Source organism: Oncorhynchus kisutch, linkage group LG11 (assembly GCF_002021735.2).
Source record: "Oncorhynchus kisutch isolate 150728-3 linkage group LG11, Okis_V2, whole genome shotgun sequence".
Classification (NCBI taxonomy): domain Eukaryota; kingdom Metazoa; phylum Chordata; class Actinopteri; order Salmoniformes; family Salmonidae; genus Oncorhynchus; species Oncorhynchus kisutch.
In genome coordinates, this window is record NC_034184.2 from 22,860,393 (window position 1) to 22,876,794 (window position 16,402).

Below are 16,402 nucleotides of genomic sequence, written 5' to 3' on the forward strand. Positions count from 1 at the left end.
GCTAGTTCAGAGCTTCAGCAAAATGTGAAACGTCTGTGGGTCCCCGAGGAGAGGTTTGAGAACCACTGCAGCAGAGCAAAGTAGAGTGCAGTAAATTTCAGTACAGAAAAAAAAAGTTGAGAAAGTATTTTCTGTAACTGTAACTTTCTCACTCATAATTATTCATGATTCATTCAGGATTATCCATAATCATGGTAGCATCCACATTAATTAATGTAGAAGTGTTTCTAAACATATTATATTCTTATTTACAATAAAAGTGACTCTAAAATGACACAATACATTACTTATCATCAATTTCTATCGGGTACAAAATAATCTGAAATTTGTAGTGTCACAAGCTTGATATAGTCATTGCGTGCTATGAATATGGGACCAAATACTTCACTTTTTACTTCTTTAATAGACATAAGTGAATTTGTCCCAATACTAAAATGGGAGGACTATTGCTTGACCCAGTTAGATAGAACTCTGAGATTCGGCTAAAAAGATGTTAGCATTGTCAAAATTTTACAAAAAGGTAGCACATCATTGGTTCTTAATGGACAGAAATGAGAATGTGAGAGCAATAAATTAGAAATTTAATAAAAACTGTTGCACCTACAAACTTAGTCAATCCAAAATATATTAAGTCCAATGGTCACCTTATGGACACTATAGCCTCGTTTCAATCCATCATCTAGAATTTAAAATAGGTAGGCACAGAAAATACTCTGAAAACTCAATTGCTAACAATCCTGTTAAAAAATTAGGTATGTGGTTCTTGGTAACGGCTCATGACGAGAGGTGGGGAGTGTGTTGTGTACCTCCAATCAAGCAGATCTGCCAATATTTATAAAGATTGGTGTCATATTGGTTTAGATATGATGGTAGGGAGGTTTGAATTTAACATTGAGTTTAAAAAACAATGTCATACTATTTTGGGGGCAATAATGTATAAATCCCATACCTTAAAATGGCTTTTATAGAAAAACAGTGTTAGATTTCTCTTTGTATGTTCCACTATAAAAGAAAACTCACAAAACTGGTTTTAGACAGCTGCGTTTGAAAATCACAGTTTTGATAAATGACTATGGTGCTGCTGCAGATGTTTGCTGTGCTAAATGACTCTCCTTCATAAAAGTCTGACTATCGGAGGGGTCTGCCAAGTCTTTCATTAACAACCCCCCCCCCCCCAAGGAAAAGGATTCAATGAGGTTCAGTCACCTTGTGCTGGGCCAGCTGCATCTTGATCTTGTCAGGGTCGTTGGCGATTTCCAGCTCCGAGTCCAAGGCCTTCTCCGACTCGTCCAACCATTCCGTCAGCTTGTTCCAGGTTTCGTGGAACTGAGGGGAGAGATGTAGCAAATGAGGCTTGTGTAAACCGCACTGTGATATATGACTTCCTTTGATTTATTGTTCTATGTTTGGATGAGTCTACTTTCAGCGCCTAGAAAAGTGATGGGTTCGTACTAATGAAAGAGCTCTGAGTCCAGTTTGTAAACCAGATTCCCTGTAATACTGATACAGCTTTCCTGCGATAATAAGCACCATAATGTAGTTGTGACACATCGTCTAGTCGACTTTTGTCTGCAAAGCATTAATGTACTGTATGGTATTTGACCTCACACCTCGTTAGTGACCTCACTTCTCTGTTTCTCTAAAAATGCCTATTGCCTAGTTATGTGGAAAGATGATGACGTCTACTACAGTCCACCTGTCTAACTTCCTCTGTCACCCTCTCGCTCACCCCCTCTCTCCCTCCCTTTCTCTCCTTCCACTATGACTCTCTCTCTCACTCTCACACTTATTTTTTTCGACTTACATCAATTTCATATCCCACTTCAGTGTGGCTAGACTGCTGACTCCTAGCATATCAGTTTAGGCACTGTGTAATACTGTACCAACTGTGTAGGTGCTGTACCTGTTTGGCCCTCTTCCTGGCATCATCCAGCAGACGGCCCCTCTCCACAGACCTCTGCACCACCTTCTCCCAGCGGCCCTGCACACTGATCAGCAGGTTCTTGATCAGCACCACATCCTGCTTCTGGCTAAAGTACTTCAGGTGGGTCCCTGTCTTATCCAGCTCAACGATCTGCTCCCTGTGGGAGTTCACCTCCGTCACAAACACCTGCCAATACACACACATCAGAGGATCATGACAAATGTTACAATGGTGTTACACAGCGGAGTTGATCTTTTTTATACCATTTTTGTAAGTAGAATGTTCACTTGACTAATGAGCAGAGTTCTGGATGAGAGTCAAATGGCCTTGTGGAGTCGTGGTTGGCCTGCTTGCACTGCAAGCTGTCTCGACTATGGAACCTAAGCCCATCAATTGTTTGTGCTATTGATATCATTAATACAAATTAAATCAGGATAGGAGGCTGTTTAGTTAATAATTAGATAATACTGAACACAAATGACAAATCATCAAAAACCTATCAACTTGTAAATCGATGTGTTATGTTAATAGTCTTCACACCGACACATACCTTGTGCTCATCAATCTGGAACATGATGTTTTCCAGGATGAGGGAGGCAGGAGAGGACATAGTGAGAGTCTGTTCAGCTTGGGTCAGCCAGTTGATGAAGTCCTGGAGAGAGTTATGGAACTCTGTGGCCAGAGTCAAGGCCTCCTCCAGTTTCACCTGAAGCACAGAGACAACAAAGCCACCTGAGAAACAGCATTCTTCCTACTGACACAAACATTCAAACACGGATGTGCACACACACATATGCAAACTGACAGACAAGTTTGCCTAGCAAATACACACACACAGACACACACACACACAAAGTATTGTACAACTAACCTTGTGGTGACACACAATTCAGTCCCTTTCAAAATCCTATCCCCTAACCCGTACTCTTACTCTAACCTTAACCCAAAAAACCTAACATTAACCATAACCCTAGCTCCTAACGCTAAAACTAACCCTAGCTCCTAACCCTAACCCTTAATGTAATTCTAACCCTAACACTAATTCTAACCTTAACCCTAAACCCCTTGAAATAGCATTTGACCTCGTGGGGACGAACAAAATGTCACCAGTTGGTCAAATGTTTGTTCTGGTCCCCACAAGAATAGTTAAACACGTCCATACAGACACAGACACACACACACACACAAACACTCACCAAAAAACACACACATGTTGTTTGTTCATTTGTTGCCACAGCATTAGGTAATGATTGCAATTAGTCCAAACATGACTGACCTCTGTTGAGGCAGAGGAAGTCAGCATCTCTGGACTAGTTCAAGGAAAGAGGATGAGCTATCAAAACGATGCATCCTCTACAGTTATAAAAATAGCATCAATTAGCCTTTGATTGAATCAAACAGATGTATTCAGTGTGGTCGGTCCAACAGGGAGGAAGAGTTTTGCCTTTGCCAGGCAAGCAAAAGAGTAGAACTAATGCTATATCCTAATCACGATAAACAATGGGGTAATAACATTACAGTCATTACAAGCCTAATGGCAAGTAAGTACTGTCTCCGGTATACAGTGATGTCTCTTTCTCCATGTTGGTTAATTTAGCTTTAATTCTGAATGAAGTGTGCTATCTTGACAAGCTCGCAAAATGCTTAGAAACTGCAGTGAGTTAAGTCGTAGAGTATGCATGGCATACCGTACAGTACAGTACACCATAGTTCAGTGGTCACCAACCTTTTCTGAGTCAAGATCACGTTCTGAGTCAAAATGCCGAGATCTACCGCTCTGATTTTTAATTAACGTGACTTAAAAAACGTAAGCCTACGCAACATTAACCAATTAAAAACAGTACTGGAGCAATGAGGTTTGTGCAGTAAGCTATAGGCCCAATACATTATCACCACATACTGGCTTTGCTTGAATTTACCTGCAAATGAATTGTTGTTCAGACATTTAAAAAATATATATTTCAAAATTTGAGGTAGGCTATATGATCACAAAGGTAATAGATCCATTGGAGTATTACTTGTGAGGCACAGCTGAGTGAACATACATTTAAATCATTTGCTTTTTATTTTACTGGGCTGATAGTGCCTGCATCTGATGGTCAGTTTCAGTGGAAGGAGAGAGCAGCAGACTGAGGGTCCGTCTCTCAACATCCCTCCGCTCTCCCTTTCCTCCACTGACACTGACCAAAAAAGGACACCGTCTTCCAGCTGATGACGAAACTCGAGTCGCACCACATTATTTCTGCCTCATGCAGAAATTCATGTTGTTACTCCTATAAACAGAGAAAGTGAAAAATTCCTTGATATTGAAAAATACCCAAGCCGCTAATAATAACAACAACGCCTATAGATACACTTTCCTACTCATTCATTACTGCTGCACTGCTTGTTGTAGCGCTGAGTGGAAATAGGAAGAACGCGTATTTTATGTCTTAAAAAAATTTTGAATACAAGTGTGGACAGTAATGAGTAAGAACTTAAACATGAACTCACTCATAAAAACAGCAGCTATTTTCTGTATTCGTTGACAGTCTCTCTCTAGTCATGGTTTTAAATGTTTTGAAATCTCATAGTATACATTTTTCCATAGCTTTCCTTTATGCCTGCTAGGTTATTGCAGACTCGGTCATCTGAGAAATCTGATTGGCCAGCGGTAGACCTATAGTGCACATGATTTCCTCTCTAGGCCCACCAGGAAGCCAGAGTTTGTACCTTCAGACACATGAAATGGCAACAGTTTGCCTAACAGTGCGCAGGGCAAATGAATTGGCTGCACCTGCCACCAACAACCCGAGACTATTTGATTAAGAGACTTGACTGAGTTAGGAACAAACCCACATCCAACCCCAGCATTCCCTTTACATCCCATTCAACGTTCCAGCTGTTCATTAGAATGTCTCTGAAGATAAGAGGACTGTTCCATGATGACTAATGACTGATGAGTCAGGCACTTCCCAGTAGAGATCTGATCTGCTGGGTGACCACATCCGATGTGCTTGCCAACCTTATCTGCTGTACAGCAGTTATTACCACCTCATGGATTATAGGTTTAAAATGTACAGTAGAGTACAGGGTATGGAAGGGAACAAATGCTGAGCAGTAATGTCCCACAGGGGATATAATAAATCTCAACATTATGAATCATCAGACAAGTTCAGAACACTTGGTCGGGTGTGACCCATTCTAGCCAGGGTTTCCCTAGATAATTTGTTAGACGGAGCACAATGGCCCCCAAATAATCTCAAACATCCAGGGCTTCTCAAATTAACATTTCCAATTGAAACCAATTTATGCAGGAAGTCTGGGCAGAGCTAGGAATGGTGGCCCATTCTGAAAGGGAACACTTGATTCATCCCATCTTAGCCCAACAACGCTGCTCCATGTCGCTTTACACTCCCTACCTTTCTCTCAGCCACCTTGACCTGTACCGACTCCCTCTTGTCCTGCAGGTTCCTGAGGTCCTGCTCTGTGTTGCTGTCCTGGTTGGAGGGGGTCATGGTGAGCAGCTGCTGACCTTTGTTCATCAGCTGCTGGTAGAGCTCCTCCTTGGCCTCTAATGTAGAACATAACTCCTGCAGGAGACCAAAAACATGAGGGGCTTAGAAAATATGTCTGCTGTTAGTATTAGTGTCCATTATAAATGAGTTGTTTGGATCCTGTCTTTGACTGATTGGCTGTCAAAGACACACCTAAAGTCATGCCATTTACCTGTGACTGTATTCAGCACATAGCACGGCCTCTTGTGCCTTATTGCTTAAATAATAGCACTGACACTACTGTTTTACATGTCAAATTAATGGAATTTGGACAATAAGTCCAGTATACTTTTATTGTTGTCATTCTGTCAGTGTCCATGTCTGCTTTGTTACTGCTACTTTACTGGTTCATTTTGTAAGCTAATATAATCCAAATCAAGTCCAAACATGATGAAAGAATGAGAGTACCAAGGACAAACATATCCAAGCTTTTCCACAAGCAAATTCAAACCTTCAAATCCCAAGTAAGTTCAGAGTCTTATAATATATATTTTTTCTAAACAATCTCCTGTTTTGGTTCCCATAATGCTAAATGGAATTCCCAGAATGGAGCATTCATAGGATAACCCAGACTCTCTCACTATCAGAGGAAAGGCAAACAAGAACAAAACAGAAGAGCATGTCCCCTCCCAACATTCTCTGAGCACCGTCAAGGTTTAATCCATTTGTACACTTTCTTTGGGGGCTTTAAAGAGTAGGACACATTATCGTACATTTCGCAACATCATTTAATTTTCACACTTCACACTTCAGAAAGAAACTGCAGACAAGGCCTGAGTTGCGCCCTTACAAGCCTGCCATCTGTATGAGGCCTTTTATATGGTTAAATACATACCAGATGGGCGTTAAGCTGCTCGCGGGCCGTGTCTGGTAAGCCTCCCACAGCCTTTGATGCTAACAGCTGACGCTCTGTGTCTTTCAGCCACTGCTGCATGTCTTCCATCTCGCCATGGAAACCTTGGGCCTGCAACACAATACAGCCTGAGTCAGAACAATGGACCTCATAGACGTATTGTGTGGAATTCAAGGGTGGGAAAGGGGAATGTTATGAGAAGTTATTAATTCCTCAGATACATTAATGGCCAAACATGGTTTGGTCTGAGGTTATTTGACAGAGTGAACGATGGTGTCTGTGAACAGTTTAATCAATGAACATATTCCATGTTTAATTGCCTGAAACCAGCATGGCTTATTTCCTTCTAATTGTTTTCATTAATTTAATTCCCCATTTGAACCAGATAATGTAACAATGTCTGCACTCAATGTTACAATGTTGTCTACGCACCATGTTTTACATATTCATTGTACAGTATGTTTGTTTTGGAAATCCACTTTTGTCCGTAAAATGCTTCTGACAGAGCTTTGTAGGTTTACTGTGTACTAAAGGGAAACATTATTGGAAAAAACATTGATTTCATTTTTGGCAACCCTTTCGAAACCCTCTCTAAAAATCAAGAGGGCTTACGTTTCAGAAAGTTTATTTCATACTCTTAAAACATTATTTATTCCTGGCCATAAAACCGTTAGTAATAGTAGAAATTTACTTAATAACAACCCTTTAAAATGATTCAAATAAAATTACATATTCACTGGTCATTCATATTCCTTACATCACTCCTTTGACACCTTACATCAAAGCATTCCCCAAAATGTCAAAGTTATGAATAAGAGCACCTATAGCTGGGTTAGGAAAGGGGAGGCAGGAGGTGGAGGGCTTACAGTATTTCTCTATACCTCATACTCCCACTACTCTAAAACCTTCTTTATGAATTTGTGAAAAACAACAGTAATACAATCCAGCAGAGAACATCAATCATAGCTTCAGTTTCAGATATGAGTCATTATGGTGCCAGATTCCATATGGCAGCTGGGTATGGTGAAGGGGTGAGGCAGACTGAATATTAATATGAGGTACAGATGTAGGATCTTAATTTGACCTGTATTGCCACAGCAAAATAATCCTGCAGCAACATGATTTGAACGTTTAGTCCAAAATGCTGCTTGATTTGTGGTTATATTATTAGCTGGCCAAAAGTAGTCTACATGAAAAGTGCAATACCGTGTGTTAGTGTGGGTTTTCAGTGAATTTATGTAAACCACAAAGCTCATCTGAAAATTCTCAGCAACATAAGAGTAATCATATTAGGATCCTACATACAGTGCGTTATTTCATAGTTTTGATGTCTTCACTATTTTTGTACAATGTCGAAAATAGTTCAAATAAAGAAAAACCCTTGAATGAGTAGGTGTCCAAACTTTTGACTGATACTGTGTACCTGAAGCAGAGCACCATCCAGCTGGTGTCTCCTCTGCTCTGTCTTCTCCAGGATGTTCTTCCAGCGCTGGGTGAGGTTCTCCAGTTTGCTCTGCAGTCCAGAGGCTTCCTCTCCAGAGGTGGACTCCACCAGGTCAGTACCAGCCTTATTGACCACCTCCACCGTGGTCTTATGGGCCAGTACATCGTTCTGGAGGACCTGGACACATCACAGCACAGGGATGGTTAAACACTAGGCCAGTGAGATCAATTAAATAAACAAGGCCCAAAGATCAGATAGCACTAAACTGGACCAAAAAAATGCTAAAAAGAGTGAAAGTGTCTACTCCATATTAAAGCCGTGTTCACGTCATGTCGGAAACATCAGACTTTCTTACTCCTTGTAGATGGATCATACCGGAGTTTCCCACTTGGGAAGTATCAGAATCAACCAATAGGAAGCTCTATGCAAATAACTTACGTTCATTTTAATTCAGAGGTCCCGAGTTTCGGACATGATGTGAACGTGACATAACTATCTGACTGTCTATTTATTCTAATGGTTAAGTTCAAATATGGTATAATCTGCTAAACTTTTATGGGACATACGTTTAGTAATGGAAAGGAGAAGACTAGATAAATCTGCTGCATGGTGGATTAAATTCCTGCATGGTGGTCCTCAACCAGACTGGTCAGACCCACATAACTTACATTTTCCACTGTCTGTGGATGATGGCTCAAAATACATACAGCCATTAAGGTGTCAGATAGATTATAAATTATAGGGGCTTTTGGAGGGAAGTGAAATAGATCAAATGCATTTGAAAGACTGTGGTCTGGGCAGATTTGTATATGCTTATAATGCATGTTGTACAGTGTCGTGTATGCAGACTGTGTAGGGTTGAACTTTGATGTTTGTTGTTGTGGTTAATCCAAAGGTTTATGGGGGTCAAGAGGTCACGAAAGGGTCACGTCAAGCTGCTCCGCAGTTATTGTAGTTGCATGAAAAAATATTGAAATAACACTTTATACGAACAATGGGAGATATGTCTTACGTGGTGCTTGGCGAGCTCGATCTCAATGGCTTTGGGGTCTCCTGCAGCCTTCCTCTGCTCATTAAGCAGCTCTTCCGTGTTGCTCATCCAGGCCAGAAGCTCATCCAGCGCATGCTGGAACTGCCCCAGAGCCAACAGCGCTCCCTCTAGTTTGTGCTGCACACAATTAGGACAAACAAGTTCATACAAGAGTCACATGAAAACCCTCCTCATGTGAACTGACCCATAATCAGTCTCCTTTCATGGGAATGAGAGGGAAAGGGGCCTTTTCCAGTTAGAGAAACAGTACACTGTTCATTGTCTTTCAAAGGTTCTGATTAAGCAATAAAGCCAGAGGGAGTGTGGTATATGGCCAATATACCACGGCTAAGGGCTGTTCTTAGGCACGACACAACTCCCGAAGTGCCTTATTGCTATTATAAACTGGTTACCAAAGTAATTAGAGCAGTAAAAATAAATATTTTGTCATACTTGTGGTATACGGTCTGATATACCACGGCTGTCAGCCAATCAGCATTCAGGTCTCTAACCACCCAATTTATAACTGCGTTTATACAACGGGTGGGTCTAATCCTGGACGCTAATTGGTTAAAACCGCATTCCAGCCGGTGTCTATACAAAATAGGACAAATGTCTTAAGTATAGCACACACTCTAGAAATAGTATAGAATCATCCTTATAAGGTTCTGCTATTTTCAATCAACCCCCTTCCCTCACCCTACTATAGTAAACCTCCAGCCCCTGTCTGACCCACCTGTCTGACCCACCTGTCTGTTGATGATATTTTCATCCAGGTTGTCCCAGAGCATTTTGAGCTCGGTCATGGGCTCTTGGATGGCACAGCGGTCGTACTCCTCCGTCACCTTCTTCAGCAGTAGGCCCGCCTGGTGGTTCAGACGCTCCATCTCGATCTGCAGCTGATACGCCTCACCTTTGAACTCCTGAAACACCACGCCACACAAGGGATTGTCAAGGGAACCTGTCAATATAACTACAGGGCTATTATCTGGAAAAAACGAAACATCTGACCCTTCCAGCCTCTCACAGTGAGGTAGTGCTCATTGATAATGTTGCTGTTGATGCTCCCCACCGTTTTCTGCTCCCAATAAGTTATATTTTAATATAAACTGAACAAAAATATAAACGCAAAATGTGTTGGTCCCATGTTTCATGAAATGTTCCATACGCACAAAAAGCTTGTTTCGCAAAAATGTGTGCACAAATTTGGTTACATCCCTGTTAGTGAGCATTTCTCCTTTGCCAAGATAATCCATACACCTGACAGGTGTGTGGCATATCAAGAAGCTGATTAAACAGCATGATCATTACACAGCTGCACCTTGTGCTGAGGACAATAAAAGGCCACTTTAAAATGTGCAGTTTTGTCCCACAACACAATGCCACAGATGACTCAAGTTTCGAGGGAGCGTGCAATTGGCATGCTGATTGCAGGAATGTCCACCAGAGCTGTTGCCAGAGAATATAATGTTCATTTCTCTACCATAAGCTACCTCCAAAATTGTTTTAGAGAATTTGGCAGTACGTCCATCTGGCCTCACAACCACAGACCACGTGTAACCACGCCAACCCAGGACCTCCACATCTGGCTTCTTCACCTACCTGATGCTGGGGGTGCTGAGGATCATTTCTGTCTGTAATAAAGCCCTTTTGTGGGGAAAAGCTCATTCCAATTGGCTGGGCCTGGCTCCCCAGTGGGTGGACCCGTGCCCTCCAAGGCCCATCCCTGCCCAGTCATGTGAAATCCATTGATTAGGGCCTAATTTATTTATTTCAATTGACTGATTTCCTTATGAACTGTAACTCAGTAAAATCTTTTAAATTGCTGCATGTTGCGTTTATATTTTTGTTCAGTATAACTACCATTGATACAGGTCAAAAGCTTTATTAAAAGATCACTTACTGGGAGCATGGGAATCACAGGTTGGTGGCACCTTAATTAATTGGGGAGGACGGGCTTGTGGTAATAGCTAGTGCGGAGTAGGTGGAATGGTATCAAATACTTCAAACACATGGTTTCCATGTGTTTAATTCCATTTGCACCTTTCCAGCCATTATTATGAGCCTTAGTCCCCTCAACAGCCTCCACTGATGGGAATAGCAAACATTGAGCGACGTTACTTTTTTCTATTTGTTCAGCTCCTGTACAAATGTGGATGTGCCTAAAACCACCTCCATTAACTATTCCTTTTGAGAGACACGATAGCTTTGTCTTGTTGTAGATCAAAGGACAGAAGTCTATTGCATTGCTCTCTGGAGTATTAATGGCACTCCTGCAGTGTTCCTACACTGTCGTCCAATAAGGGCAGGGCATGAGCTGAACATTCACAGCATAAAAACAGATGTTGTTTGCTCTGTAATGTTGACATGGAATAAATCAACACAATAACTTGGGGGCGAGCAATTCAAAGTTCTTCATGATGTTTCGATCAGATACATGTGGAAATAGGTCAATGGTTTGGTCTAAGATTGCTCATACATCTAGCTAATGCATTCTATATAATACAGGAACACAATACCTTGAGTTCTTCAATCTGCTGCTTGACAGTGTCTAGGTCTGTACCCACAGGTGACATAGAATCCAGTTTGTGCTCCACGATATCCACCCAGTCAAACATACCCTGTAGATAGAGGGAGTGGGCACCATTGTCACTGGGAGAATACAATGCTAGCTTTAAAACAGCTCAGATTTCACATTCATTATCATTAATATTTCACTTAAACAACCTATTATCGTCATGGAAAACCAACACTGTCAATGAAAAATAGTTATTAGCACATGGTGAAATAGAGGTGGACCTTAACTTAGTCTCTCAAGTCTAGGATGGTTGTGAATGGGTAGTACATTTATAACCAACAGACTAGATCTAAGCCTTATTAAACCACTTCATTAAATTAGACACATACTCCACTACAAACAATCACAACCCATACAAAGAAAACACATAAATGAAGGATACCCAAATATAGCAACACTGCCTGTTACATGACAATTTACTTAGATCTATCTGTGCCTCGTAAATTGCTCAAAGTCATTGTAAACTCTGTCCCTTGATTCTGTCTGAGAGGTGTGAACGACGATGCTAAGTGGCAACATTAGACGGCGAACGCTGATTAACAATAACACAATAACATTTCTTGATGAATAGGTCCATTGATAGGGCCTTTGAATAAAACAAAACCACTGACACTTCAATCAACATTAAGTAAGACGTGAACATGTCTTGAGGGGCGGACTTTCTCTTTCCTATGAGTAATGGCCGTCATTGAAAATAAGAATTTGTTCTTAACTGACTTGCCTAGTTAAATAAAGGTAAAATAAAACATAAATAAAAGGAGGCACAGTGAAACCTCTGAATTCATTGAGTAATGAAACCTCAAACTGCTCAGAAGTTTCGCATTACATACTAACAATGGTATTCATCTCCTAAGAGTCCAAACCGCTAGCTGCTTAGTGTTAGTCAGTGTATTCAATGACAGCAAGGCAGTGTTCAGTAGGCAAGGAATGGGAGATAACGTTTTATCTGATCTTGAGCAATACAATTTTAATTTCTGTTGCAAAACATTTTCCCATTGTGTTCCCTACTGAACAGGTCCTCCTGGTGTATGACAAAGCATAGCAGCTAAATCATAATGAACAGTAACGTACCTGCAGGCCATCCTGGAACTGTACAGCAGCCTGCATGGCCTCATCCAGTCTGTCCACTCTCTCCTTCCATGACTTGTTCAGAGTCTCCCATGCTGAGTTCACCTGGGGAAACCAACAACAACAAAGGTCAGGGAATAGGATCCATGCACAGCTGTTGGATACAAATACGACTCTATATACAAATACAAATAAAGAAATCATGATCAAATTAGATATATGGTTTCCCAGCATTACATATATCCTCATGTAAGTCAATAACAAGTACAATGACAAGTACAAGTACTAAGGTATCTGTCATTTAGTTTGCATTTTTTCGAGTCCTTGAGCAAAGTCAATTGTTTCTTCTTATTTAAAGGTGATGTTCTGATGTCATTGATTACCTCATCAATACTCTTCTTTATGACTGGCTTATCTGGTTCGCCACAGGCAGCCATAAGCTCCGCCCCCAAGTTCCGCACCACATCAAGCTCCTCCTGAAGCCCGTCAATCTCCTCCTTGAAGCTCTGGGAGAAAAAACAACTATCAGTCCCGAAAAGTACATGAACCTTTTATCACATCAAACTGTATATAGATTACATTGGTAATGGTATCTTGTTTAAGCAGCTCTAGTGGTTACATGTTACATAAATGTAAGGAACTGTATTTAACATAGCAAGACAAAAATAAATGGTACACTTTAATGCTCCTAATTCAAATCAAATCAAATGTATTTATAAAGCCCTTCTTAAATTAGCTGATGTCACAAAGTGTTGTACAGAAACCCAGCCTAAAACCCCAAACAGCAAGCAATGCAGGTGAAGAAGCACCTTAAAGTGAACATGTTTTGATGCTCTTTTACCTCCAGAGATTCCTGCTGCTGTTTCACCACAGAGGGGTCGACTCCAGGCTCCTCCAGCTCCCTCAGCAGGTCCTGGGTGTCCTTGATGGTAACGATGAGGGCACAGTGGTCACACCAGAACTTGTCTGCCAGGTCCATTACATCCAGCAGCTTGGCCTCCCTCTCCTCCATCAGGGCATGGATCTCATTCCAGGTGAACACCATCTGGTCCAGCTTGTCTTGCACAGCTTGGAAACACAGAGAAGTAATAGTCTTCTTTATTTAGGTCTTCTAACCGTTCTGTACAGGGGCGCAACTTTGGTTTTAGGAGTGGGGGGGACATAATAATAATAATAATTTTGTTTTATTATCCACTCGGATAAACACTCCAAACAGCCTAGCCGACCGCTCGGAGGCGTTCGCATGGTCCTAAAGCACACCGTTGCCTTGTTTTGTATCACATTCCAATAATAAAAATGGGGGGAATGTGGACAAAAATGCAATTTCAGGATGTGGGAGGACATGTCCCCATCCCCAGTGAAAGTTGCGCCCCTGGCACTGTAATATGGTGTGGTGTCTGGCAGTTCGAGACTAGGTCTTCAGCCAACTCATTTATTTGGCTAGAGAGAGAACTTCAGCTGCTTTTGATTGGCAACTGATGTAGCAGCCAAGCTAGCCATCCAAACCATACACTTCAACAACAGCTGAAGAGAGTAAACAATGAGTTGACCTGTAGTAGTGTGTGGCTACAGTCATGTGCTGTACAGTCTTCCCAAACATCTCCAAAACTAGCAGTGCTAACAAGCATTTCCCACAATGATAGGTACAGGGGAAACAATAGATGTTACCTTTAGCAGATATGTCCTTGTCAGCTCCCGCGGAGCGAGCGATCATCTCCTCTCCACGCTGCTTGAGCGTGTCGTAGGAAGGCTGCAGTTTCTCCAGGTCCACGGACACAGCCTTGTTCTCTGTGATCTGCTCCCTGATCTTCTCCACCTCCACAGAAATGGAGGGAGGCTGACGCAGGCGCTCAGCAATCCGCTCCAGGGACTCCAGCATGGGCTCGATCTTGTCATGGAACTAGGGGGAGAGAGGAACATGGTCAAACTGGCTGTGTGGGTCTAAACATTCTACATATAATTATCAAATTAAGTACTTAAGTATTTATCCAAAGCACTTTTATTTAGTGAAATAATAAGGGTTAAGAGACTCAATCAATTAGCCACTAGAACAAGCAATCTACTACATCAATGCTCATTACATGCTCCTGAAAGGACTTCCAAACAACTAACCCTAATTTATTTTCAAAGTCAAAATCAATCAACCTAGAACAACAGGGCCATTGTCTACTTTAATATAGAGATGCAACCCTGTTGAACCCAACTGACTCTGCAGGTGAAATACATTCTCTCTGAACCAGACGTGCCCTGCTGCTACCATTGGTATTTTTGTCCTGTTTTCAAAGGAAGGATATGAATAATGTTTCCTTTCCCTCTAAGGACTTTTATAATTCCGTTTCAGCTTCAGATTTCATTAGAGCGATGTCATTATTTTGGCAGGTCATCAAACAATCCCATCGCAAAAACTTTTAAAAACATCCTTTTATCCCCAACATAAGCCATCTTAAGACCAATGTCAAACTCACATACTTGTGCGTCCATAGAGATTTTTACCTGTGTAAACAGAGGATATATAAAAACTAAATAAAATAAGTGAAAGTATGTTACCTGTGTGGATTTGGAGATGGCCTCATCCAATGTGGCAGCCCTCTGTTTGACATCAGCCTTGAGCTGGGCGTACAGCAGGTCTGTGGCTGTGTACTTCTCCCTGATGGGGATCCCCTCCACAGGACTCAGCTCTAGAAGCTGGGGACCAGTCTTGTTCATCTTGTCGATGTGGGGCTTGTGCTCTGCAATCAGCTCTCGCATTTGCTGTGGTGGATATATGACATTGTCAGTTAGAGAAACACAAATACACTGTGTTAGGATTTTCCCTAAAGCTTTGTAACAAACACTCTAATGATCCTTTGTTTATTTCCTTCAGTGGTGTTAAGATGATCTTAGTGTGAAACTCACCCCTGATTTCACAAACAATATTAGAAAATCCATTGGCACAGAGACAACTAGCTAATAGACTTTAAGTTGAGCTCACCCTGAGCTCCTCCTGTTGCTGTCGGAGAGCTTCGTACTCAATGGCCAGCAGTGGGAGCTGGCTGAAGCTGGTGCGGGTCTCCTGGAGCCAGGGCCACAGCTCCTCGTAAGTCTCCCAGAACTGGCTGGCCAGAGACTGGGCTCGCTCCAGCTGCAGGCAGCGCTCCGAGTTCAGCTGACTTACCACACCGTACTTCTCCAGGAGGGCTTGGATCTTGACCTGCAAAAAACAGAACATAAAAGAACTTGATGTTGATGTATGCTTCTTAGGAAAAAAAAGCAAATCAGCTGCACATGCTGGTGCAATTCATTTATCATTTAGACGGCAAGCTGCCTTCCTCAGGGTTTCTGACAGAAATCTCTATCAAAGGCCCATATGCTACGTTCATGGATGCACAAGGTTACTCTGGAGGTATTCTACCAACAACAGATGGATGTTAGGACTTCATTCCATTCTAGGACTTTGTTTTACCTTCAAGGCTTGCTTTTCATCCTCATCCTTGCTGTTCATGATGGCCTGGCCTGTTTTTACAATGTCATCCACAGCATCCTTGTGTCTCATGATGTCCATGGAGAAGCCCTGGTCAATCAGAGGAGGATGTTTGAATGGTAACTTACACACAGTGAACACACAGCTGCAGCACACATCATTGTTTCCTGGACTTGTTTGTTTGCACGGTGGTGGCGGCTAATGTCTCTACAGGCATATATACAGATACACAGTACAGGTACATGACAGACAGACTGACCTTCTGGGCCTGGAGCTGTGCTGTGGTCTGGTCCTGTTCCAGCCTGACCTCCCCCAATGACAACATCTTCCTCTCTGCTTCAGTAAGCCAGGCCAGCAAATTGTCAGCTGCTTGTTCAAACTGCACAGAAAACATCCCATCATGAATGGTACAATAGGCCTAATTAAAGGTAGATTGAGCAATATGATGTCATTATACACAGCGGGGCAACTCCCTGTTCCCAATGTGGGTATGCCTCAAGGGGGAGCAT

The 16,402-nt window shown here is 41.9% G+C and overlaps 1 protein-coding gene across 2 annotated transcripts in view; it reads right to left on the reverse strand.

The window, feature by feature from the left end:
* The window catches only part of LOC109898906 (dystonin), a 190,668-nt gene that overhangs the window by 23,005 nt on the left and 151,261 nt on the right, over positions 1 to 16,402 (reverse strand). For both annotated transcript variants that reach the window (XM_031835453.1, XM_031835452.1), the window contains 17 exons: positions 16,153 to 16,272; positions 15,876 to 15,983; positions 15,405 to 15,623; positions 14,981 to 15,184; positions 14,102 to 14,333; positions 13,275 to 13,501; positions 12,817 to 12,939; positions 12,437 to 12,538; positions 11,307 to 11,408; positions 9,537 to 9,710; positions 8,770 to 8,925; positions 7,737 to 7,934; positions 6,296 to 6,424; positions 5,326 to 5,496; positions 2,475 to 2,630; positions 1,904 to 2,110; positions 1,207 to 1,326 (listed from right to left, as the gene is read on the reverse strand). In XM_031835453.1, coding sequence (XP_031691313.1) covers positions 1,207 to 1,326; positions 1,904 to 2,110; positions 2,475 to 2,630; positions 5,326 to 5,496; positions 6,296 to 6,424; positions 7,737 to 7,934; positions 8,770 to 8,925; positions 9,537 to 9,710; positions 11,307 to 11,408; positions 12,437 to 12,538; positions 12,817 to 12,939; positions 13,275 to 13,501; positions 14,102 to 14,333; positions 14,981 to 15,184; positions 15,405 to 15,623; positions 15,876 to 15,983; positions 16,153 to 16,272 — 2,748 coding nt within the window. The remainder of the gene's footprint in view (positions 1 to 1,206; positions 1,327 to 1,903; positions 2,111 to 2,474; positions 2,631 to 5,325; positions 5,497 to 6,295; positions 6,425 to 7,736; positions 7,935 to 8,769; positions 8,926 to 9,536; positions 9,711 to 11,306; positions 11,409 to 12,436; positions 12,539 to 12,816; positions 12,940 to 13,274; positions 13,502 to 14,101; positions 14,334 to 14,980; positions 15,185 to 15,404; positions 15,624 to 15,875; positions 15,984 to 16,152; positions 16,273 to 16,402) is intronic.